The 26,045-nt window shown below is 44.2% G+C and overlaps 1 protein-coding gene across 9 annotated transcripts in view; it reads right to left on the reverse strand.

Annotated features, from left to right (window-relative positions):
* RAP1GDS1 (Rap1 GTPase-GDP dissociation stimulator 1) overlaps positions 1-26,045 on the reverse strand; it is a 144,135-nt gene that overhangs the window by 13,804 nt on the left and 104,286 nt on the right. For all 9 annotated transcript variants that reach the window (XM_060247021.1, XM_060247020.1, XM_060247016.1 and 6 more), the window contains 5 exons: positions 9,230-9,358; positions 8,361-8,486; positions 5,744-5,887; positions 4,097-4,228; positions 3,210-3,344 (listed from right to left, as the gene is read on the reverse strand). In XM_060247021.1, the coding sequence (XP_060103004.1) occupies positions 3,210-3,344; positions 4,097-4,228; positions 5,744-5,887; positions 8,361-8,486; positions 9,230-9,358 (666 nt within the window). The remainder of the gene's footprint in view (positions 1-3,209; positions 3,345-4,096; positions 4,229-5,743; positions 5,888-8,360; positions 8,487-9,229; positions 9,359-26,045) is intronic.

A 26,045-nucleotide genomic window follows, 5' to 3' on the forward strand; every position in this document is an offset into this window, starting at 1 on the left:
TCCAGTTAAAAGAACAAGATGATGTGAAAGACCTCAATCTGTGACCCTGGAGAGCAACTGCCAGTCTGAGTAGCCAATACTGACTTTGATGGACCATGGTTCTGATTCAGTATAAGGAAGTTTCATGCGTGTTCTGTCTGCTTTCCCTCCCTCTGTTCTGGCTCCACTGCCAACTGTACCTACTTTTTTCTCTTCCCCTCATCTTTGATTCTCCTCCCCACAGTTTTGCCCACTTCTACCTTCACATGATTACTTCCTCTTCACCTCTGGATTGGCAAGCAACCTCGGATGATGCAGTCAAGCGTAAATACAGCCTAGTTTAAAATCTTCAGAATTTGATGAAGGACATCTGGCCTTTTACAAAACACTGTATCTGAGGTAGAGGACACTGGTAATGTTGTATGGGATTGCTGGGCACCCCTCTCCCAAAATCATTGAAGCCATCAATACACTGAAAAAGGCCCTAAGTTCTTCAGTGAATGCTACATAATACCCTAGCTGAAGCAGAGGTTCCTGATGACGTTGTTTGGGATTACCCAGAAACCCCACAATGGGGCTGAGATCTCACAACTTAGTCTTATGACTAAGACCAACAGAGTTTTATTCAAGGTATAAGCATTCATGTGCATGCACACTTCTTCAGATACTCATTGTATCTGAAGAAGTGTGTGCACACACAAAAGCTTACACCTTGAATAAAACTCTGTTGGTCTTAAAGGTGCCACTGGACACAAATGTTGCTCTGCTGCTTCAGACCAACATGACTACCTACCTGAATGTCTACACAGGCACTGCTTCTCTTGTGTTTCAGGCATTTTTAGTTGTAGGATCTCCCCAAGGTGTGGATGGCCCCACAGTGTTGATTTTTTGATCTGCCTGGTGAGGCTACCTACGGGAATCTGGAATATGATGTGACCAAATACATTTCTGTATGCATTGGTCACCAATCCTTGTTTTAAAGGTAAAGGTAGTCCCCTGTGCAAACACCAGTCGTTTTAGGAAGTTTGTATTAAGTTCATCTACTTAACATCTGTGACTTACATACAAACAAAATGCACCTTCAAATCTGTCAGCCTGGGTCTCACACAGGCAGTGAAGGTCTGCAAGTACAGAATTTGACTGGATCAGCTTAACTTTCTTGCAAAAGCCCACTGGATGATTTTACTAAACTGTTTAATCATCCAGGCAGACATTTATAACTATGCTCTTCTTGCTATCTGCTTGTGAGTAGCGATAACCAGGAATTGGGTTGATCTGGGGAGTAGATCTATATAGAGGGACAGATGCCCCTGTGTGTATGTTCTACATGTGGTGGTGTACGCAGGAATGAGCTTTTAGCCCGCGTAACTGTCCCTCTGGGTAAACATTTTGTACAAGCCAACAAGTATGCACATGCATTTGTACATTTGACTCCAATCATCTATGTACTGCAAAAAGGATGGGTGGGTGGAGAATATGAGGGAGGCACATTTATTTAGCTTTCATGCCACACAAAACACTTTATGATCTGGGAGCACGAAAGAGCCCACAACATACAGAGGCTTCATTGCAGAGTGTAATATGAACTGGCCATGTGTGCATGAAAGACAAAGGAGTATGAAAAGCAGTATGTGCTATATAAGCATTGTTAATTGCAGAAACGTTTCTGTTTTGTAAACATGAATGCAGACTGTTCTTTACATGCCATAATTGCTACATTAAAATCTACCGGATACACCTGCCTATAACGCTGAGAGGTGTGTGTTCAGTCTCCTGAGACCTCTCCTCTGCTGTACATGGCAACCACACCTGTTCTACTCCTGTGAGGCTCTTCACCCCCACGTGTGAAGCAGGAGACAGACTTTGCTCCATAATGCATTTTAATTAGAAGTGAGAAGTTAGTCCATATTCTAAATGCCAGTTAACAAGATGTTGCTTGTTCTGGCACAGATTTCTGAGCACAGAAGCTTATGTTGTTAAAAAAAAAAGGGGGGGGGGAAGACTAGGAAAATCGCTAAACTCTATTTCCTCCTCTCTAAGCAAGAAAACAGGGTCAAAGGAATTTTTAAAATATTAATTTTGATTCCTTCTCATTATCTTGGTATTATGAATAGATGCATTCATGAACTGAAATATAACAATATAGATAAGGGATTTTTAATGTACCATGTCCTAAAAGATATGAAGTGTCGCTAGTAACTATTCAGATACTAACATCTACAGGTAAATCCTGGAAAGCAAGCATTTTTTGCACATCCAAAGCTGTAGCCAGAGGAGTCCAACAGAAACAACAGGTTCTTGGAATCCACCACTAATAACAATTCTTCTAAATAAGGGAATATATGGCAACCCTCATACAGAAGTAAGCAATATACAGTACTAAACTTTGAGAATACCCTGAGTGCAGTGGATAGACCAAATGGATCTGGGAGATGAAACCGAACCCATCAATTCCAAAGATGCGGAATTGGGAGTTTTCTCTGGGGCCAACGTGGACGAGGGTTCCAAGGGTTTTCTCCCACAATGCTGCCTTAAGTTTCAATGCTTTATCCCCATAAGCTTTAGATGTGACGCACTGGCAGGCCTTACACAAGGAGACACTATTTCCTTCACCCAACAGAACAGACAAATGTCATGTCTGTCAGTTTGAGTCATCTTTGTCGCACATCGGGAACACTTCTTGAAAGTGGCCTTCTGGGCCATGGAAGACACTCAGAAGAACAAAGAAAGAATCTTCTCAACTGTAGCTGGAGACTCCAAAACCACAACTTTTTCCTTCAGCGGCAAAAGAGGAACTGAGGATAGAGAGGGTGCTGCTGCATGGGAGCACATGGTCGCTAGGCAGGAACAAGCTTCTGACTCTAGTGCCCTGTGTGCCCAGAGGCTTTTAGTTGTACAGACCTATCCGATGGCAGGTCTCATGTGGGACTGCACAGAAGGTCGATGATGAATGGTATATATCTGCTAACTGCAGATAGGGAACAATGGTTGAGAGACAGTGGGATGCCCATGCCTCCCAACAGGTTCATGGCTGAATCATGATAAGGAACTTCCAAGCCACTGGCTCTGTCTTAACCAAGAATGCTGTCCAAGAGAAAATGACTTTAAAGCTACACAGTTTGGTATATGCGGACTTTATCAGAAGAAAACTCAGATCACCTTCCCCTTAGATTTGTATAGAGAAAAAGAATCTTGCTCTTGTAGGCTTGGCAATACATTACAATGCTTACCGGGAATAGCAAGATTTCGGAGTGCACTCAGTGCTGCATGCTGCACAGTGACATTTCCATCTTCCACGTGCCTGTCCAGTAAATCCATCAGCTTCTGAACAATGCCATTATCCACCATATGGATACAGTTGCCATCTGTACAAGACCAGAGTAAGCATAACTTTGGAACGAAGCATTGTACTGAGAATAAAGATTCCTCTGTGTTAAAAGCACCCACCCCAAGTTTCAGATTCTAGAAAAATACTCTTTGATTAGCATCAGGAGGGCAGCCATGCTGGTCTGCAGTAGAAGAGTGAAATGTGAGCCCAGTAGCACCCTAAAGATCATTTTCGAGGTAGAAGCTTTCACAAGTCAAAGCTCCCTTGGTCTCTAGGGCACTACTGGACTAGAGTCTGGCTTACCTGGTTACAGCAAATGATCACAAGTCAGTCATTTTGAATGAGATTGGGAAGGCAATGAAGCCTGACAGGACTATGTATTCTGGGGCACAAACTTCTTGGCAAAGGGTTTTTTGGGGGGAGAGGTCCAGGTGATTTTTATTTAAATATATAATTAGCTCTATCACACCGGCTCAGGACAGCTCGTTTTTTTAAAAGTACTCTGTCCATGGTGAAATTCTTCTCCCCATTCCACATTTTAAAACAATTTTGAAAGCAGAATTTCAAAACTAAATGGCTTTCTGCCTGTTCTGTCTTTTACTGTGCAAAATCCACCTCCCACTCCAACTTATAGTGGAAAATCTTAACATTTAACAACAGATGTGTATTGAGCAAGGAAATACTTTCAGAAATCATGTCTGTTAGTCCACTTATAATTTTCAGTACACACAGCTATACAGTCACAACCTTATTGCTGTTTGCTAGAATATTAATCTTGATGATTCTTACCATTTCTAGCAAAATTTGCAATTGCCAGTGCTCCAGCAAGCTGTAGCTGATGGTTATTAGAGGGGATCCATAAAAGCACTCTTTGGAACACGCTGCCTTTTCCGCCTTCAAATAATTTTTGCATTGATTCATCTAGAAGCAAAAGAAACAGAAGATTTCTTATGTAAAACATGGTCATATGATGCCTCCTTGTACTGAGTTGGCTCACTGGGTCATCTACAGTACAGTTCAGACTCAAATAATTGCAGAGGCCTGTGCTGTTGAGCCAGTAATCTTTACACAAATTTTCACATGGGGATTTGGGCAAGTAGTTCTGCTGCTTGAAAATCTCAAAAACTGAGTCTGGGATGTTGAGCATACAAGACATATGCCTTACCACTGAATGAGATTGGGAAGGCAATGAATATAATAATAATAATAAAATTTTATTTATACCCCGCCCTCCCCGCCGAGGCAGGCTCAGGGCGGCTTGCAGAGTGTGAGAAAACAAATATGGGAGAAAGCAAATGCTTTGGACTTTTAAATCGAAAACATCTCCATTCTCTTTGGTTGGCTTTCAGCAAGTAAATGTTTACTTATACAAACAAAATCAGCCATTTTGTCCTTTCACATGTGCATCATTCTAGAAAAATATGTGTATGTGAAAACAGGGAGGTGGGGTGAAAGTCTGATCTGATTTTATATGTTCACACAGCCGTGACAGGTTTGCTCATCTGAGCAAAGCCTTCTGAAGGTGTGTGGGTGTATAGTGCCATAAATTCATAGCTCTGTAGGGTTTGCAAAGCAAGAGATGGTCAGAGGTGGTTTTCCGTTGTCAGCCTTTCTCTCCATAGCAATCCTGCGCTTCCTTGGTGGTCTCCCATCTAAGTACTAATCAGGCCAACCCTGCTTAGCATCTGAGATCTGATGAGATTGGGCTACTCTGGGCCATTTTACATGTTCACAAAGCTGTGACAGGTTTGCCGACTTGAAGGTGCCACCCTGCAAATGGGTGTGATGATGTGGGGGTAGCAGGAACAAGCAATAATACATTTTTGGCAGGAAAACCCTGACTCAGTGCACTATATCACAGCTTGCCTGAGCTGGTCAAGAAGGCCCACCCCTGTATGTATCCTTTCACAGAACATGCAAACAGAAAAGTTCAGAAGAGCAATTTTACAAAGGAATTAGAATAGTAATATAATGGAACAGCACAGCAGGTTGATTTTATAAGGGATAGTGTTGCAATCAATTTCATGGTTTATTTTATGTACCACCTTCCTTTTCACTGCAATATCATCAACCTTTGCAACCTCCTTTCTTCATTATTGTATGTCATACATCAGACAGTTTTTGCTGTTTCAGACAGGGTTTTTTGTTTTGTTTTGTGGGGGTTTTTTGCATTGTTTCCAGTTCTCTAATCCTGGTCTTACTGCATTATTTATTGGAGGTTGTTTGAATTGCTTTTCATATTTTGTCACCCGCCGTGAGGCTCAGTGAGAAAGGTAGGCTATAAACAAAGACAACAACAATCATAAATATATACAATTTAGCCTGCTGATTGCAATGTTTAGTCATCCAGCATAATTTTATACTGAAAATAAATGCAGTGTGCTAATGGGAATTCTTTACTACAATGGCATGTGTGAACTCATTTGTGATACTCACCTCCTAGCAGTAGTAGAACCATAAGATCAGAGGCAGTTTTAAGCTCAGCAATGTCATCCTCTTTGTCACTGTCCACAGTCTTCTGGACAATCTCAAGTAGACATTCTACAAGTCCTGCTTCAACTAGTTGCAACTTAATAATATCTAGGTACAGAACATCAGGACACAAGATCTGAAATACTTGTCATATGCCATGAGTACAAACCAATAATGCACATTGTAAGAATAAGACTTCATGAAACCAAGGAAACATTCCACAGTGAGACAATGCAGCATCAAATCCATATTCTCTACACTGGCAGTGATAGATCACCATTTATGGAAGCACAGACAATTTTGTTGGCTTGCAGGCACTATGAAGATGGTTATCAAAAACATCCCCATATCCTGGAAGTAGCGATGGATTTTGAATATCTGGCAGGCCTTATTCAAGGCTGAGTTTTAAATATATAACACATTTTTTTTTTAAAAAAAAGTGGTACATAAATTCATCTGGGATTCTAAAAAGAGAGACAAAAACAAAACCCAGATATTTTAAAACAGTAGCAGATGCCCCTTGCATTCCCTTGCTACTATAGAAATAAACAGTGAATGGCAAAATAGCAGATAAACCAATAAAGAGTAAATAACTTGCTACTGTTTACTAAAAAACTGTATTTGGCTTGCTGCCATTTACCAACTGTGTGATACAAGGATGCTCTGGGTGTGTGTGTGTTCCATTTCTGCAAGGCAAAAAGTCATATGCTCTGTTCTGGGGAAACAGGAGGTGGGCCTTTCCTGTGGATACACAGATGGCTTCTCGATGAGCTTTCTCTGTGCCATGTACATCTTGCACATTCAGGGAGATTCTGATGAAGGGATGCTCTTAAGCAAAGCAATTTCCCCACATGCATTTTGAGTTGTCACAGTTGCAAGGAAGAATTGTGTTGGGTACCCATCTGGACATGCTGAACAGGTGTTCAGCAATGAGGGCTGCGATGGCCCACCTGCCTTTTCATTCCCTACAGTCTCTGTTCCCCTGATAGGGTTTTACTGAGGTCGCATGCAGTTGTACTTCCTTCCAGTCTGCATTCACCTTTCAAATCCAGATTTTCAAGGCAGAAAAGGAGGCATGTCCATTTCAAAACTTTTTATGATCAGCAGTTCTGTTGCATGTGTAACAAATACTAACTTCCTGTCTAGTGTAAATGTATCTTAACAAAATTTATAGTGGTGATTGAATGAAAAAAACAAGAGCCATCTTTATAAACTTGGGGCTAAGAATGAACACACATTTGCTGCACTGGAAGGCATTTGCTTTCAGATAGTAAATGACTGTATTGACTTCTGCTCCATTCAAAATTCAATGGGGTAAAACATAAATATATACATTAGATATAGGGAGAAAAGGCTGAGATAGATTCCAAACAGAAAACTTAAGCTGGTTCATTTTCTTTTTAAAAGTGTGTTTTATAACTGCTGTCTTAACCAAAAACAAAACAAAATCCTCTGGGCTGAACTTAGAACATTTTTATTAAACACACACACACAATTTCAAATTGATGGCCCGGTGGTATTACACTCCACAACGTCTTTCACATATATCTCTACAATCTCCTCCCAGCTGTTGGAGAAATTGTGACACCAAAGCCTCTTACATACATTGTTGGTGGGAATGCCCCCCCCCCCAACCAATTAAACAGTTTTGGAAACTTATTTTAGCTCAAATTACAAATATAACAAACAATACTTCCGGAAAACCTGGATTTCATACTACTTAATAACTGGTCCAATTTCTCTATATCTCCTTCAAAGAGATCTTTAATAATTAAACTCTTAACTGCAGCCAAGGCCGCCATTGTGCATAATTGGAAAAGCTCCACTAGCATGTCTCTTGACCCCTGGCTTGATAAGGTATGGGACCATATTGTGATGGACAAAATCTCGACTGGATTAAATCAACCGGATCCTTATCAAGCCTACTCCAACTACATTGCTATCCGGCTCCCAATTCTTGAGAAACCTGATAATGACCCAATCTATATTAATTCCATCACTAGACACAAAGTGTATAAGGACATTTTGTTACTCTGATTTGTCACCACTTAGATTAGATTTCCCACAACCTCTTAGTTTCACTAAATTTGATGCTATATTGCTTTATACTCTAATAGGTTCCCTGTAATATTTGTTGTTTTGGGGTTTTTTAGGCATTTTTATTTTGATTAAATGGGGGAGGTGTTATCATATTTACCTATTTATTTAATTGGTTTTTATTTTGTTCAATAGATATATAAAAGTTAAACTTTTGAACTTCTGTCTTTGTACTCCACCACTGCAGACTTGACGTGTATAATTATGTTAAACTTAATGTACATTGTGTTTGGAAATTGACTTTCTTCAATAAAACTGTTTTCTCTCAAAACACACACACAATCTGTGTTCTGTTTTCATTCTAATGGCTATTTATTGTTATATTACATTTATGCACAAGTAATGATATGTTGCTATCCTCCATGTTCTTAAAAAAAATTAACCGTAATCTTTTTGTCATTTTAGATTTTGTATATTTTTGCTTTTGTCATAGGGGGAGGGGCTAGTAACATATTTTAAACCCTCATGGTTACCAGCATCTCACCATTTTCTGCTAGAGGAGCCAAAACTTCAAAAATCATCTCCTTCTTGTCATGTTCTATCTGCTTCTTGAACAGTTTCACAAGCTCTTCAGCAATATTTGTGTAGGCGAACTGCTCTTTGCTTGATTCTGTGAAATCAGAGGGGAAAGCTAAGTGGCAAGAAAAACAAAATCGAACAGCAGAATGGTTTTCTTCTCAGTATTAGGAGGATGTTTGATGCACTGATTTATAGAGCTAAATGCTGTTCATGGACAGAAACAGTAGACTGCAATACTTAAGCCTGTCACTAAATGGAAAGGGCGGGGGAGTCCAAGACCTTTAAAGATAAATGTGATGACCTAAATTATTAATTATGTTCAATGCAGTTAAATTTTTGCACCAGTGGAACATGAATATACGCATGGCAACAGTAAAATTACTAACATAAAAATTAAGTCTTTGTCTGCCATCAGCAGAAAAAAATTAACCTAGCTTTCTGATTGAAGAGATTAAAGGTCAGGCATGCCACCTTAACATTTATATGAGCTGCATGCTGGAATTTGTTTTGGCATTTCAAAACAGCTGGATCAATCTACATGTCTAGATTTAAATTTCTTTCTGACTCAAAGCTGCTCTGTGGGCCTTCAAGCACACAAAAGGTACTGGAACTACTGACTTGTCTGTTACATTTTGCGATGTCAATCAATCCATGTGCCAACATAAAGCGACTGGCTGAAATATTCATGTTCGGGAGATTAACATTGCCTGGAGCATGGTTTTAATCTAAGATGTAGCAAGGCAACAACTGATCTTGAAGACATACTGGAAGCAAAATTTAGCTGACTATTTAGTAGAAGTTGGGATTTAATATCTAAAATGAGAACTGACTTACCAAGTTCAGCTAAATTGCCAAATGCAACAAGGCACATTTCAGTCAGAGCCGCATTTTGGCAATGAATGCCCAACAATTTCACTAACGTAGGGATAACACCCATGTTGATGAGTTGAGATTGCAGGGTATCTAAATGCAAGACAGACAAAAAAAGACAAATGTGTTCAGATTCACATTTCTCTTAGAAGCATGACTTGACAACATTCCTTCTTTTGGTTCTTCTGGAGCCTGCTTGACATTCAAACCAAACATGGGACAAAATCCCCAAATGGTCCATCACATGACAAACTGACATAAAATAACCTATCTCAGGGGGAAAAAATCATGATGTTTAAAATATATATTCAATCATGTTAATACTGTTGCGGTTTCTATAAATTAACCCTGGGACTATAGTTGGATGAAGCACTCAGGATCCTCTGTTAGAGTTTCTGAGTCTTTCCTTGAAAAACTACTTCACACAATTCCTAGTTTTACTGATACTGTGGACAGCCAAAAAAGGCAAATAAACCCTGGGACTATAGTTGGATGAAGCACTCAGGATCCTCTGTTAGAGTTTCTGAGTCTTTCCTTGAAAAACTACTTCACACAATTCCTAGTTTTACTGATACTGTGGACAGCCAAAAAAGGCAAATAAGCGGGTTCTAGATCAAATCAAGTTGAAGTGATCTGAGGCCATCATACTTCGGTCACATTCTGAGAAGACAAGAGTCACTGGAAAAGACAATATTGCTAGGAAATGCTGACGGCAGTAGGAAAAGAGGAAGACCCAACATGAGATGGATTGACTCAATCAAGGAAGCCAAGGCCCTCAGCTTGCAAGACCTGAGCAAGGCTGTTAATTTTAGGACATCTGGAGGCCATTAATTCATAGGGTCACCATAAGTCAGAAGTGACTTATAGAATCATAGAGTTGGAAGGGACTTCCAGGGTCATTTAGTCCAACCCCCTGCACAATGCAGGAAACCCACAAATACCTACCCCATGGGAGGAGCTTTCGTCTCAGAGACACTGTTTCTTACAGAGAATTATATATATTTATAATTTGCCCATCTGCAATAGCATAGCCTTCTAATTTAAAAATGTCTAAATAAATGACTTGACAGAACTTAACACAGAGAGAGAGGGGGGGAGGGAGAGAGTAGTATCAGGACAATTTAGAGGTCATATGCTTCTTATATAAAGCGGAACGCTTGTGTCTGTAAGTGGCCACATCATAAAAGTGTTTCTACAGACCCAGAAATTCCTGTGCATACAGAACTTTAAGTCAGCAGGAATTATCTTCAAAATCAGGGAAAGCTGTATGCATGCATTACTATGGCACATCAGAACACCCCCAGGGCTGCAGACTGTAGGTCCAATGGTTCCCTTCCACCATGGGAGGAGCTTTCCTCTCACTGTTTCTTACAGAGAATTATATACATTTATAATTTGCCCATCTGCAATAGCATAGCCTTCTAATTTAAAAATGTTGCCGGAATAAATGAGGCTTCTTATTTATATGTTTCAAATTCCCTTCTGAACTATTAATTGCCAGCCTTTCACTGCTTCAAATTAAAGAAAGCTTCTGTCATAATTGAATATATCTGAGGGCCAATTTAAATCTGTTGTAAGAACTCAAATCAATTTATCACAAAATATCCCTTTGAAGCACACAATTTCAGATTAAAAGCAATAATTGAAAAGGAAAAGTCCTTTGTTGATGAAATGTCATAAGATTCCTTCCCTCCTGCTTTTGAATAGTAAGATAAGCAACAATATGTCACTGACACTAACATGTTATGCAGAGAAGTAAAATCACAACGAAAATGAAAAAAATACTTAGAGGAGGATTCCTGTGACACTAACGACAATGTCAGTGATTAGAAGAAACTTGGGGGGGGGGAGAGAGAGAGAAAAAGAGTACCTTCTAGTTTTTAAAATGTTGGTCAAAAGAAGCCATAATTTAATAGAAAACAGTAAAATGTATGTGTTTTCACAGTTGAAGGAAATGACACTAGAGTGATATAAAAACGAGCATAGCTTAGGTTTTGATCCCTCCTTCCACCCAAAACACACACACAATTACCAAGGAAGACCACAGGCTCTTTACAGCCTCACTTATTGCTTTTTAAAACACAGATGTAAGTTTTAACCATATAAACATTCTCTTGGGGAAGAGACACATCTGCAGGTGACCTTTTTTCCTGTGAACTTTTCTCCAGCTATGTTATCTATCTGATAAAGCTACTAAACAAACTTGCCTGGTGAAACAAAGATCCATAAAAAGCAATGAAACCACAGGAGCCTAAAACTAATGTGAAGTACATGCCTGTGTGTCATTGCTGGGCCTTTCAGGGCCTCTCTCCCGGCCTGTGAAGTGCCACACACAAACATTTTAGGAGGACACCTCTGTAAAGTCTTGCTGGGCAGAACATACCGCACAGACCTTGTCTGGATGGCTCTAAGCCTAGAAAACACCCAGGTTTTGATGCGAGGCAATCCAATTACCTGTGTTCCAGTTCAGACCTCAGCTGAAGATCCCACAAAGGCAGAGTGGGTGTGATCTCCCCTCTATCTAGGGTTTCAAAACTGCAGGTAGAGCCTGGTGATCTCCTAGAATGACATGATCTCCAGACTGCGGAGATCAATTTCCCTGGAGAAAACAGATATTTTGGAGAGTGGACTGTATGGCATCATACCCTGCTGAAGTCCCTTCTTTCTTAAAGTCCATCCTCCACAGGCACTACCTCCAAAATCTCCAGGTATCTCCCAAACCAGAGTTGGCAACTCTTACTATCACATTCTATAACATAATGCACAATGCAGATTCTCCATGTCACAGCCTCTCTGTGAAGTTGTCCAAATCAAACAGATGTTCCCTTTCAAAAACAGAGGGGGGGGGAGGAGGAGATTGGATTTACACCCCACCCTTCACTTGGAGTCCCAAAGTGGCTTACAATCGCCTTCCCTTCCTCTCTACACAACAGACACCCTGTGAGATAGGTGGGGCAGAGAGAGCTCTTGAGAGAACAGCTGTATGAGAACTGTGAATGACTGAAGAACATTTAGCAGGTACGTGTGAGGAGTGGGGAATCAAACCCACTTATCCCAGATTAGAGTCTGTGCACTTAACCACTACACCAAACTGACTCAATCATGCAATTTAACTCTCTATGGCTGTCTGAATGGTAGAATTGAGTTTTTGCTTAAGTTCAATCAGTTCCTCTCTTTTTAATACAACACTCCCATCCCATGTGGCTTTCACTGTGCACCTTACAATCCTTAGCACAGCCTTTTTGGTGATCAAAGGTTTTGTTCTTCAGTGGGAGAACTGATTGCATCCAACCCAGTGTTTTCATGCCATAGTCATAGGTGAAGGGAAGAGTTTCATTTAATGCCTTTACTAGAGAAACAGGATCATCTGTCCAGGTAGGAATATGAAGGGGGGGCATGAACTGAGAAAAGCTGAAAGTACATGTTGCTGCCAATGCCCAGCAGTCTCCTCTGAACAAATTTATACAAGTCAGTACCATTTCAGCCAAGTGCTCATTATTATAGAGCATATTAAATGACATTAAAATCAATTATTCCCCCCCCCCCCCGTTTACTAACAGGCCTTGTAACATAGTCCATCAAGTTTAGGTTAAAAACTTCCCTCTGACACAACTTGCACTTTAATTCTGAAAGCAGCAGGGCAGTGCAGAGAACCTAAAAACACTGGCCAAGTTTTTGACCTCTCATTTGGGCTCTATCTGAAGTTATACAATGCTCTGAATGCCAAGTGCTGGGGACAGATAGCAGTGGAAGGTTGTTACCTTCTGGTCTGCCTGCAAACCTCCCAGAGACTGGACACTGCTGCAAACAGAATGCAGTGAAAGGGAGACATCTAAACTGACCTAACAAAGCTCTTCCCATGCCAGTAAATTGTCTGGAACGGAGTACTGAGCTTTGAAAGTCCATGTGCTGCTATGGTGAGGGTGGTGAATTATGCCTTGAGAGATCCTGGTTGAAATCCCTGCTTGTCACAGAAGTCATTAGATGAGTCATTCTCCTTCAATTTAACGAACCTACCTTACAGGAGTGTTGCAAGGAAAAAATGGAGGAGACATGAACTATGTGGGAGACAACTGTACTAAATAAACGCAGAAGGGGGGGGGGAGGAAACTATTCACAATATAATCAAATGGCCTATGTTCTGTGTGATTTACAATGCTGGGTTACTCCAATCTAAGCTCATAAATTTCAGACTGGAGTAGGGTTGTAGTGTAAACTAAGAACGTGTGTCCATATCTTCATCTTCAATTTAAGTTACCTGGCATTCAGTACATTAATAGCTTCTGATTAGTAAGATGAATGGCAACTTCAGTTTTCATAGATGACTGAAAATGATCAAGAACCGTTATAGCATTGAGTCGAGTGTTATCTTTAACATCAACAAAGTTCTATTTTGGGTGTAAGCTTTTGTATACATGCACACTTCTTCAGATACATGAAAGCTTAGACCCAAAATAAAACTTTGTTGGTCTTAAAGGTGCCACTGGACTCAAACTTTGTTCTGCTGCTTCAGACCAGCATGGCTACCCGCCTGAATTGATCTCTATAACATTCTCTGTGTTGCTCAAAATCAAAATTAGCTGCAGTATTCAACAATGAAAGATGTTTACGAATAAGCCTTCCCAATGATTAAACATGCCTTAGATGTCAGAATGCCTACCAATCCCCTCTCTCACCATGATGTTGCAGCGGTGCCAAAACTATCAGATTTTATGAGAGCATATAATCCCAGCAGCACCTGCACAGAATGTAAATCTGTAATAACAATGCACTCTCCTGTAATCTTTTTTGAATCTTGAACCTTCAGATATTATTTCTGCTTGCATTCCCTTCCTTGGCAGCTCAGTAAAAGTACAAATTTGGGTCCATGTGTTGAGCTTTCCTCTCATGCGACCTCTGATGTCATCAAGAGATGCAGGAAAGAGCCACAGTATAGGCAACTCTTGCAGCCTGTGAAAAACCTAAACGTTTTTCAGAGGAAGTGGTCCAGGAAGTTAAGTATCATGCTTTCCTTTTTAAAACTGCTCTCTATTCTACAGATGCTCTAGAGACTCTTGATAATTATGCCTGAGGGGAGAAAAGTGCTGAAGGGCTCTGAAAAAAGCAAGGACAGAAAACACGCAACGCATGAGAAGCAACGTGAATTCCCATGGCCACCATTGCTTATATTGCTTCAAAAGACTTCAAAAGGCTACAGTGAGACTTACCCATCTACAAGTTACTGTTGTTGGAAATCAAGAGATCTCTCCCTCCCATTCACCTCCAGAAATTTTAATTCTTCAACCAAACTCAGTTTTCAGCCTGCAGCAAAGTATTTTTTATAAACCATGCTTGACTCTGTGTTTGGATCAAAGCTGATGAAAATGACTGAGACTTTTCTTTGGTGGTAGAAAGAAATCAGCATTCTAACTTGCTTTTGTTTATAAATCAAACCAACAGAATCTGAAATCCATTAACATTCCAGCCAGCAGAATCACACCTGACCTAACACACAGCTGAAGTCAAATGCTGCATGAGGCAGCCTGTCTGCTGCTTCAAGTCAGGAGCTTATCAAGTTTCAGTGCTGAATCTGAGGCTCATATTTTTAAAGAATTTCTGTGAGGTTTTTTCCCCCAAAATGTAAACAAGCAACAAAAAGTACATTTGAAAGCCTCTTCATCACTGAATATTTTGCCACCAGAAATATCTACTAGGACACTGCACAAAGCAAACATTAGAGGAGGCCCTCTGCAGGTCCCATAAAAGAGAAAGGTCCTTAAGACTGCAACCCTAAGGACGCTTTCCTTGGAGTAAGTCCCACTGAACAGACTTCAGTAGGATTTGGATGAGGCCTGCTTAGGAGTTCATTGTAAATGGAATGTGATTGCAGCTCTGAATAACAGTTTTCAGAACATGCTTGCTCTTCTGCCCCTACTCTGCATGCTTATCCTAGCCTGTCACCCCCCCCCGCCCCCTGCTTTCATTTCCGTCTTTCACACTCATGCTTGCACAGTACAGCACTACATTTCCCAAAGGAAACTAAGCCCTGCACTATGTCCACAGCCAATCACTCATTCCCAATCCCCCTCCATCACTAAGACCAGAAGAAAGAATAATATGTTGAGAGACAGCTGCCGGAATAGTGCTGCCCCCAGTTTCCCTAGCCTGATCACAGGAGAGACAGACAGATAGGGGAGCATGGAAGCTCAGCTCTACTGGTTGGTTCCATTGTATAGCATAGCATGTACTTCGTCAGATAACACGAAGGGAATTATTAGTCCCTACTGGTAGATAACCACACGATTACAAGGACTGCTACGCAGATCCAACTAAGGGAGATAGCGGAAAGCACATCCATCAGTATAATCGCCTATCTAAAACTTGAATTTCAGTGGGTTCATGACCTTCAGGTGACACAAGAGGAATGTCAAAGAATAGGATGAGAACAGAATATTCAAAATATTTCCTTTTAAGGTCTGCAGGCCTGTACTTGGTTAGGAGTCGAGGCAAGACTTTGTTTTAATAGTAATCATGGAATGACATGATAGAAATTAGACACAAAATTTTTAAAAATCCAAGGAGAAATCATTTATTTTACTGACAAGAGAAGATTTAAGGATTTTAGAAAAAGGTCAGAAGGTTTGTGCAAACGGTTTTGTACTTAAATATTGCTCTAAGCAACAGTTAATAGCACCGCTTCTGCAAAATACAGTTACATTTGTTATAAAACCCAAGCTTGCTATTCCCTTTGGAATCACAACTTTTAAGCTGTATGCAAATGACACGCACACACCATACACAAGAATTAGCAAAGGAGAGAAACTCAGTTTGAATATTGATTTCCCTTCTGTTTTTGCCTAGGTAAGGTTTCAAGAGGAGACACTTATGGAGGCAGAACATAAATCAACCAATCCGATATATTCTAATCCCATACTAGGCAGAGAGATTGCAAGATTAAGAAAGGCTCAGTAACTTTATCCTATACCATCAAAATAGGTTTCAAAGGCACTGGATCTGATAGGCTGAATTTTAATGCAAATTTAAATGTTAAAATCTAAAAAGGAATGATTTTTAGATACAGATGCAGCAGTCCAAAAAAACCAAATCAAAAAACCCCCCTGACTTCCTCACTAATTCCTACTATTGAGTTGGATCCAAAGCACCCTCCATGGAATGATGTTTGATGCTGCAGCCACCAGAGCACCCCAAAATTCTCTTCCTTAGGATGAAATGATCCTTAGGAATGAATATATACAGTATATATTCTGTTGATTTGACTGATAAATTTGGCATCCCTGCCCTGCCGGCGTCCTAGGCAAATGCCTAATTTCCCCATGGGCAGGCTGGCCCTGTGTATGTATGTATGTGTGTACGGCTGTCAAGTTATAGCCAATTTATGACAACCCCTTAGGGTTTTCAAGGCAAGAGACATTCAGCAGTGGTTTCTCATAATTGCCTGCTGCTACATACCAACCCTAGACTTCCTTGGAGGTCTCCCATCCAAGTACTAACCAGAGCTGACCCTACTTAGCCTCTAAGATCTGACAAGATCAGGCTAGCTTGGCCTATCCATGTCAGGGCAAGGGGGCAATGTAAGAGAGGGAAAATCAGCCCAAAGTCACTTTCCCCTCCAGCAGAAATGCCATTCTGAACAAGGGACCAAGTATCAGGGAACAATTTTTAAGCACTTTGCTCGTTTTTATCTTTACCTCCTCGAGTTAATAAATGTGAGGATGCTGTGCCAAGAATGTTTGCTTTAGATTAAAAAATCCCAGGTTCCAACCTAGGTACATTATGTCTCTTATCATAGACTAGAACACACTGGTTGGAGCCTGTTGGGGTACGGATGTAATAATCCCAGAATATGGTCTGAGTTTTTACATTGTTATGTATACACATTGTTATGACCCAGGGAAATCTGCTTTATATTCCGTCTGCTTTATATTGTCAGATGATTGGCCCATCTAGTTTAATACTGCCTGTTCTTATTGGAAGCAGCTCTCCAAGGTGTCAGGAAGAAGTTCTTTCTAGCCCTGCTGCCCAAGATCCTTTAACTGAGATTGAAGGCACAGATGCATGGAACAAACTACAAACATTTCTTCACCAATAAATATATCCTTTGGCTGGAGCAAAGTCTGCATGCAAGCAGATATATCTCTCCAAACATCAATGATCAGAATAGAAGAGGTCATCTCATGGTAGCGGCATTGATTCTTGAAAGCAGCAGCACTGTATGCCACACAAACAAGTGGGAAGGGAGCTGTTTATACCCATTTGAAAAGTGTCCCTCTGCCTGCTGCAGCCAACACTGCTGCAGTCCCGCCCACCACTGCAATGCTTCAAAGACAATAAATCAGTGGTGGCTGAACTGTGACTGTTGCACAATTCGAGTTCAGCTCCTGGACTGTTCTTAAAGAAAAAATTAAAAGGAGAAAGCTCTTCATTGGCTAGCAGGCTGGAAGGGAGAAAGACAACAGAGAAGAGCTGCTTTCCTTCCCCTCCTCTAAAGTACAGGAAGGGCTCCAGAGCCAAAGGTGGCAAAGTCTTTAAATGGGAGCAGTGGCAGCAGGCATACGGCCATGCTCCAAGGACTGCAGATCCTGTTGGGGAAGTAAGAGCAGTGGGAACTTCAGGGATGAACTTGGGGCTCCAGGAATACTGATAATTTATTTATTCATTTATACCTTCGACTTGATGAATTGCCCTATCCCAACCAAAGCCAGGCTCAGGGCGATGCACAACATAGTTCATAAATACATTTAAGACCAGTAAAAATGATTAAAATAACAATTACAAATCCTAATGGTGTCCTATTAAAATTTTTCAATCCAGATTTCTGGACACAGCAGTAAGGGATCCCTAAGGGGTGAGGAGGGTGGGTAGGGGCCAGCCCAACAACCATCACTGTCCTTAATTGAAAGCCTGGCAGAACATCTCTGCCTTACAGGCCCTGCGGTACTGCAGAAGATCTTGCAGGGCCCTGATGTTCTCTGGCAGAGAGCTCCACCAGGTTGGGGCCAGGACTGAGGACAGCTGGACCTCTTTGGGGCCAGGGATCACCAGTAAGTTTTGACCAGTAGGGCATAATGCTCTTCCAGAGACATCGTGGAGGAGGCGCTCCCATAGATACATCAGTCCCAGACCGTTCAAGGCCTTAAAGGTCATAACCAAAACCTGTCTTTAATGGATTCAGCTTCTATCTGCTCTTCTACAGCTAGCCCACTGCAGCCTCCAATCCCTTGGCCAATGAGGATGGGACAGTGGCCGATCGGTCACCCCAACAGCAAATGCAGCTAGGTGTCATCTGTGTATTGATGACAGCCCAGCCCAAAGCTCTGTACCAGCTGGGCAAGGGGGCACGTATAGATGTTAAGCAGCATCGGGGAAAGGAGTGTCCTTTGAGGAACCCTACACACTAGGGGGTGCCTAGTGAACACATCCTCCTCTTGTGCCACCCTCTGTTCCTGACTGTGGAGAAAAGAGGAAATCCATGTTTAATAGAATAAAAGTCTGTGAAAAGGGACTTTGTTAAAGTGTAAAAGCAATCAGGAGTGGGGTAAAAGTGAACATTTCTGAAAATTTCATGGTCATAAAGCCTTTTCCATTTCATATGAGCTAACTCCTGAAGCAGTGACATCATCATATCTGAGATCAAAATCTATCACTTTCTTCCCCAGAAAACTTAGCCACAGTGTTACATAAAGGCTTTCTGGAGCTTCCCAGGCTTCAGGTACTTGAAGATAAAACATGAATATTCTGTGTGTGAACACCTGTTGAAGGGGACTCTCATCTTTTTTTTTCAGTTACTACTTCCCTGTTTCCTACAGAGAAAAAGCAGCCATTCACATGTTCACATGCTCTTTATAACTGATGCACAGTTCATGCGTATCTCACCTAAAACAGAAACCTCCCCTCCCACAAAATCTGCTCCATGTCACATTCTCAGGATGCAGGCAGGCAGGAGTCCAAAGCCAGTCCGAGGTCAAAATCCAGGAAGTCAAGCAGGAGCCAAGTCACCAATGCAGAATCACAAACTGGAATCAGAAGTCAATGTCCAAAAGCCAAAATGTCAGGGTGCCAAAGAAATCAAGCAGGTCAGGATCAGGAAGGCGTGTGGATGCAAGCCAGAGAATAGACTTGTTGCTTCCACAAGGTTACGAGGTCCTGGGTGGGAGCTATATGGGAGTCTCAATCAGCCTGCTCCCTGGGTGGCAGTGACTCTGCTAGAACTCAGGGCTGAGAGATCTGAAGCATCGATGTGCCTCATGTTTTCTCTCTGAAATTTCTTTCCAGAGCCTGCTTCGAACTCTTGAGATGGGAGGAGGAGAGCTTGTGCCTGGTGCCTGGAGAGTGAGTGATGGGCCAGCTGCTGTTTGTTCAGCTGAGGAACTGGCTGGCAACTCTTCCAGGTCTGTTAACCCTTCCAGCTCCTCCTCGTCAGGGCTCATGACACTATCCCTCCCCCCCGCAGGCCCCCCCCAGACAGGCCACGTCGGTCAGGGTAGGCCATGTGGAACTGCTGCACGAGGTCAGGGGCTTGTAGGTTGTCTGCGGGTTCCCATGAATGGTCCTCATAGCCATAGCCTTCCCAGTCCACGAGGTACATAGCCATAGCCTTCCCAGTCCACGAGGTACTGGAGGTCCCCGTGGTGGATTCAGGGGGGCAAGACTGTGGGGAAGAAGCGAGGGTGGTACCCATAGGTGGCAGCAAAGCGAGGGTGGTACCCATAGGTGGCGTGGACGCATGTACGGCGTTGTTGTAGGCAAACTCGGCCAGGGGTAGCAAGGCGACCCAGTCATCCTGCTGTTAGCTGGTGTAACAACGCAGGTATTGTTTCAGCATGGTGCTGGTGCGTTCGGTCTGCCCATCCATTTGCGGATGGTACGCTGAGGACAAATGCACCTGGGTGCCTAAGCTGGAGTGCAGGGCTTGCCAGAATCGGGAAGTGAACTGGGGGCCTCGTTCTGAGATCAAATGTGCCAGGAGCCCATGCAGGCAAAAGACGTGCTGGAGGTACAGCTGGGCTGTTTCAGGAGCCATGGGCGGCTTGGGACATGGAACAAAGTGAGCCATCTTGGTGAAGAGGTCCACCATCACCAGGATGCAAGTGTGCCCCTTGGACCTGGGGAGCTCGGTGATAAAGTCCAGGGAGACGGTGTCCGAGAATCCTGCAGGCGTGGATAGGGGATGCAAAAGCCCTGGGGGCTTGGCCGGTACATCCTTGGCCTGCCGGCAGACCTCACAGGAACCGACATAGCGGGCTACGTCGGCATGGACGCGAGGCCACCAGAACTCCCGTGTGAGCAGGTGCAGGGTCTTGTGTTGGCCAAAGTGCCCCACAGGAGAGGAGTCGTGGGTCAGGTGGGGCACGTCGGCCCAGAGGGGTCCCGAAGGCATGTATAGGCGCCCACCGTGCGGGAAGAGATCTTGGCATGTAGAAAGGTCCCCGGCCGGGCCATCTTGCACTTCCAGGAGGCGTTGCTGAGCCCAGGGGTCTTGGGCCTGGATGTCTGCAGCCAAGGTCGGGCGAGTCATGGTGGCAGAGAAGACCGAGGATGCAAGGATGAGCCCAGTTGGGGTCTCCTCCATTAGAGGCACAGTGTACTCTGGTTTTCGGGAGAGGGCGTCCGCTTTCCGGTTCTGGTTCTGTGGGACGTAGGTAATCCGGAAGTCAAAATGGGAAAAGAAGAGGGACCACCGGATCTGATGCTGGGTGAGGTGTCGAGCAGTCTGTAGATGCTCCAGATTCTGGTGGTCAATCAGGACCTGGATGGGGTGGCTGGCCCCTTCAAGGTGATGCCTCCAAACCTCGAAGGAGGTCTTCATGGCCAGGAGTTCCCACTCCCAAATGGTGTAGCTGCGCTCTGTGGGCGTCAGCTGCCACGAGTAGTATGCACAAGGTTGTAGTGGCTGGGAGGGGTTCTCCCGCTGGGATAGCACTGCACCGAGGGCCACGCTGGAGGTGTCGGTCTCTACTGTGAACGGCAGCTGTGGGTCTGGGTAATGCAGGAGCAGCTCGGTGGTGAAGCAGGTTTTCAGGCTGGTGAAGGCATGGTCTGCCTCTGGAGTCCTCTGGAGTCCAGTGAAATGGCTCTTTGGGCCGGAGGAGCTGGGTCAGAGGTGTAGTTACGTTGGCATAGGCAGGGATGAACTGGCTGTAATAATTGGAAAAGCCAAGGAACCGCTGTACGTCCTTGCGGTTCCATGGCATCTGCCAGGTCAGGACTGCCTTGACTTTGTTCAGGTCCATCTGAGTCCCATGGGGTGAGACAATGTGGCCAAGGAACTTGATTGCTGTTAAGTCGAAGGCACACTTCTCTAGCTTGGTGTAGAGACCATGCTCACGCAGGAGTTGCAAGACCTGGCGGACATGCCCTGCGTGCTAGGCGGGGCTTTGTGAATACATTAAAATGTCATCTAAATAAATGATCACAAAGCGGTCGAGCAGGTCATGGAAGATGTCATTCATCAGCCTTTGGAAGACAGTGGGGGCGCCGGTCAGGCCGAAGGGCATCACGAGATACTCATACTGGCCATAGCGGGTCCCGAAAGACGTCTTCCCTTTGTCTCCTGTGCGGATCTGCACCAAGTTGTACGTGCCCCGGAGGTCCAGCTTGGTATAGATCTAGGTCCCCTTAAGGTGATCCAGTAGATCTGGGATCAGTGGCAAAGGGTAGCAGTCTCGGATGGTGATTTTGTTCAGGGTCCGGTAATCATTGCAGGGCTGGAGCTCACCACCTGTCTTCTTGACAAAGAGAACAGAGGTGGACAGCAGAGATGTGGATGGCCAGATGAAACCCCGTTCCAGGTTTTTGGAGAGGAATTCCCACAGGGCTGCTAGCTCCGGTTCGGACATGGGGTGGAGCCACCCCATAGGCAGGGGTGCCCCTGGTACCAAATTGATGGCGCAGTAATAAGGCCGGTGCGGGGGGAGCTGGTTGGTCCCCTTTTCCTCAAAGACATCGGCAAAGTCTGTGTAGGCCGGGGGAAGTAGAGGACCAGCAGCCGGGGTGGCAGCGACCAGGGTGGCTGACTGGGCCTGGTGAGGACGAAGGTCCTTGCAGTTCAGCTTTCCCTATGCCCAGTCCACGAGTGGGTTGTGCTTTATGTGCCAGGAGAGTCCCAGAATGAGGGGAAAGCGGGGCGTGTGAGCAACATCGAACTGTACTTTCTCATGATGGTGTTGGATCTGGAGCATGACCGAGTGGGTCTCCTGGGTCACCGGACCGGAGTGGAGGAGGTGCCGGTTGATGGCATCAACCAGGGTCAGGGTGTCTTTGTCCTGCACTGGGATCTAGTGTTGCTTCACAAAGGCCATGTCGACGAAGCAGTGGGCGGCCCCAAAGTCGACCATGGTGTAAACGAACAGCCAGCGCCTGTCCTGCAAGCCGAGTGTGACCGATACGAGGAACGGGCCCTGGCCGGTAACGTAGGGTTCAGGGGACCCGGCTAGGTGCCCCAAGTTGGGGGCCCACTTTTACTGGCAGCAGTGGCACAGTACTGGGCTGGGTGCGCTTGGCGGGGCAGCCGGAAGAGAAGTGCCCTGCCCCTCCACAGTACAGGCAGAAATTCTGTGAACAGTGCCATGCTTTTTCCTCGGGGGTGAGCCACAATCGTGCAGCCCCGAGTTGCATGGGCTCAGGGTTGTCAGTCTCAGAACTGGTGTGCATCAGGGTTGTCACCGTCGCTAGGTGGTGGGGCAGCTGAGAGGGATGGGTGCTGCTTCGCGCTTGGCGGCGGCCTTCCAGGCGGCCATCGATGCAGAGACACAGCGTGATTAGGCCTTGTAGCATGGCTGGTCAGTCTACTCATGCCAGCTCATCAAGGACTTCGTCAGCCAGCCCCTCCACATACTGGTCCATGAGGGCAGCCTCATTCCAGGCCAGGTCTTGGGCCAGAAGCTTGAACTCAGTGGAGTACTGGAAAACCAAGTCTCTACCCTGCTTCAGGGTCCTGATTTTCCGATTGGCGGTGGCTGCTTGCTGGGGGTTAGCAAAAGCTACTGTCATATGATCCAGAAAGCCCTGGTAGTTAGTCAGCAGGGGCGATGGGGCTAAAAGCAAGGGGGTAGCCCATTTAGCTGCCTGCCCCTTTAAGAGGCTGATAACGAAGCATACCTTGGTCTTGTCGTTGGGGAAGTCTCTGGCATGTAGTTCAATATACAGTTTGCACTGTGCCAAGAATGCAGGAAACTCCTCCACCTTCCCAGTGAACTTCTCTGGGGGAAGTACTGGGCACTTGGGTAGGGCAGCGACAGTGGCTTGCTGATGTTGCAGATGAGCCACCATTTGAGTGAGGTGCTGTACCTGAGTGAGCAAGGCTGCTAGCTGCCCAGAGCCTCTGCTTGCCTCCTCACCCATCTTGTGGAGTGAGTGTGTAGGTGGAAGCAATCTGTCACGTTCTCAGGGTGCACGCAGGCAGGAGTCTAAAGCCAGTCCAAGGTCAAAGTCCAGGAAGTCAAGCAGGAGCCAAGACACCAATGCAGAATCACAAACTGGAATCAGAAGTCAATGTCCAAAAGCCAAAGGTCAGGGTGCCAAGGAAATCAAGCAGGTCAGGATCAGGAAGGAGCGTGGATGCAAGCCAGAGAATAGACTTGTTGCTTCCACAAGGTTACCAGGTTCTGGGTGGGAGCTATATGGGAGTCTCAATCAGCCTGCTCCCTGGGTGGCAGTGACTCTGCTAGAACTCAGGGCTGAGAGATCTGAAGCATTGACGTGCCTCATGTCTTCGCTCTGAAAGTTCTTTCCAGAGCCTGCTTCGAACTCTTGAGATGGGAGGAGGAGAGCTTGGATGAGATTGATCATCAACAGCTGACACTGGTGCCTGGAGAATGATTGATGGACCAGCTGCTGTTTGTTCAGCTGAGGAACTGGCTGGCAACTCTTCCAGGTCTGTTAACCTTCCAGCTCCTCGTCAGGGTTCATGACACTCCAGCCCTTGATGAAAAGCAGAAGAAGGTTCAAGCAGTAGGCTGAAGCTTCTTCACTACTCGATCTACTTGGGGTGGTTACTTATGAGCAGACTCAGTATTCCTCAGTGTTGTTGCTGGCACTGGAATACCACAGCGAAGCAGGCACCTTTTCAAAAAAATGCATTTAGCTGCAAATGAAGAACAAGATCATCGACTTCCACCTTTCCCTCCTGGAACGTGGCATGACACATGTGGTTTTCTCATTTGCTTGCAAATCAGGAATAGAATATTTAATCAAGTTCGAGCTTTTACGATCACTCAGCAGAGGCAGCTGTATTCAAACAACATCCATCAAACAAGCAGACACAGGGATGGGAGCCACCGTTTCAAGGGCAAGGAAGCAGCAGCTTGTAGTAATAAACAGGACTAAGGAATAAGGACTCCACACCATGAAACGAAACCAACCCACACAAATATCCAGGGGGGGGGGGGCGCGACACAGATTGTTCCTTTGTACAGTATACAATAAATACACCACGATCTGCACCAGCTGAGGGTCTCCAACAGTGCTCAACACTGGTAAGCATACTTCTACCAGGCAAAAGCCACTGTCCTTTAGTGCAGTCTGGAAGGAGCAGTCTCCCCCTGACGTCAACTTAAACACTTGTGACTTTTCAGTGTTTCTAAAGTGAGTGCAAGAGGGATTAGGGGAGGGGCTATGGCTCACTGGCAGAGCATCTGCTTGGCATACAGAAGGTCCCAGGTTCGATCCCCAGCATCTGTAGTTAAAAAGATCAGGTAGGAGGTGATGTGAAAGACCTCTGCCTGTGACCCTGCAGAGGCACTGCTGGTCTGAGTAGACAATACTGACTTTGATGGACTAAGGGTCTGATTCAGTATAAGGCAGCTTCTTGTGCGTGTGATCAGACCCTCCTGCCCTGGAGCAAAGGAAGAGGCTGGAGCATGCCCACAGAGTCACACTGACACTGTTCTGAAGTTCATGTGGCACGAGATCTAGGTGGGTAGCAGTGCTGGTCTGAAGCAATGTGATGAAGTTAGAGCCCAGTAGCACCTTTAAGACCAACAAAGCTTTATTCAGGCTGTGAACTTCGTGTGCATGCATATTTTGTCCTGTTTGCCAAAGTGTGCATGCGCATGAAAGCTCACAGCCAGAATAAAAGTATGTTGATCTTAAAGGTGCTATTGGACTCTAACTTTGTTCATGTGACGCTGTTATTGGAGTGGGAAAGGACTCAGGGAAGTTCCCTTCAGCCACAGTATGCTTTGAGGTATTCCAAGCGCTTATAAAAATAAATGATTTAGGCAAACTCTTGCTCTTTCCCCTGCTCTAAAATCAGGCAGGAGGGATGGGACTTCATCTCTGCTGCCAGATTGGGCCTCATGCTTTGAAAACTCATGGCCCCATAAGGGCTGGCTGATGCACAAGTTATCTTTGTTCTTATGAGCCTAGGTCAGTCAGTATTTGAAGATCTCTGGTATTAGCTTGCTTCAGTACAGAGAGGGGGGCGGGGGGGGGGGCGGAGGAAGGGCAGGGAAGTTCGGTTTAAAATAATATATTCAGGAAAATATCAGAATATAATAATATAATATAAATCAGGAAAACATCAGAATATAATAATATAAATTGCAAAGAGTATCCAAGGTATTGATATGCAACAGACAACAACTCATACCCAATACATGGCTTAAATGTAGCAGCAGTGTGATTTAAACAAATAAAGGGAAGTTTACAGACCCTACAAGAAATTATGTGGCACAGTATACTAAGAAGGAAAAAGGTACAGAAAATAAAAAGGGGGAAAGCAGCAGCAATTTACCCAAGGGACACAGATTAATTTCTCTTAAACTGTGTACATCCACCTAAT

Source organism: Heteronotia binoei, chromosome 9 (assembly GCF_032191835.1).
Source record: "Heteronotia binoei isolate CCM8104 ecotype False Entrance Well chromosome 9, APGP_CSIRO_Hbin_v1, whole genome shotgun sequence".
In the NCBI taxonomy this organism is placed as follows: Eukaryota; Metazoa; Chordata; class Lepidosauria; order Squamata; family Gekkonidae; genus Heteronotia; species Heteronotia binoei.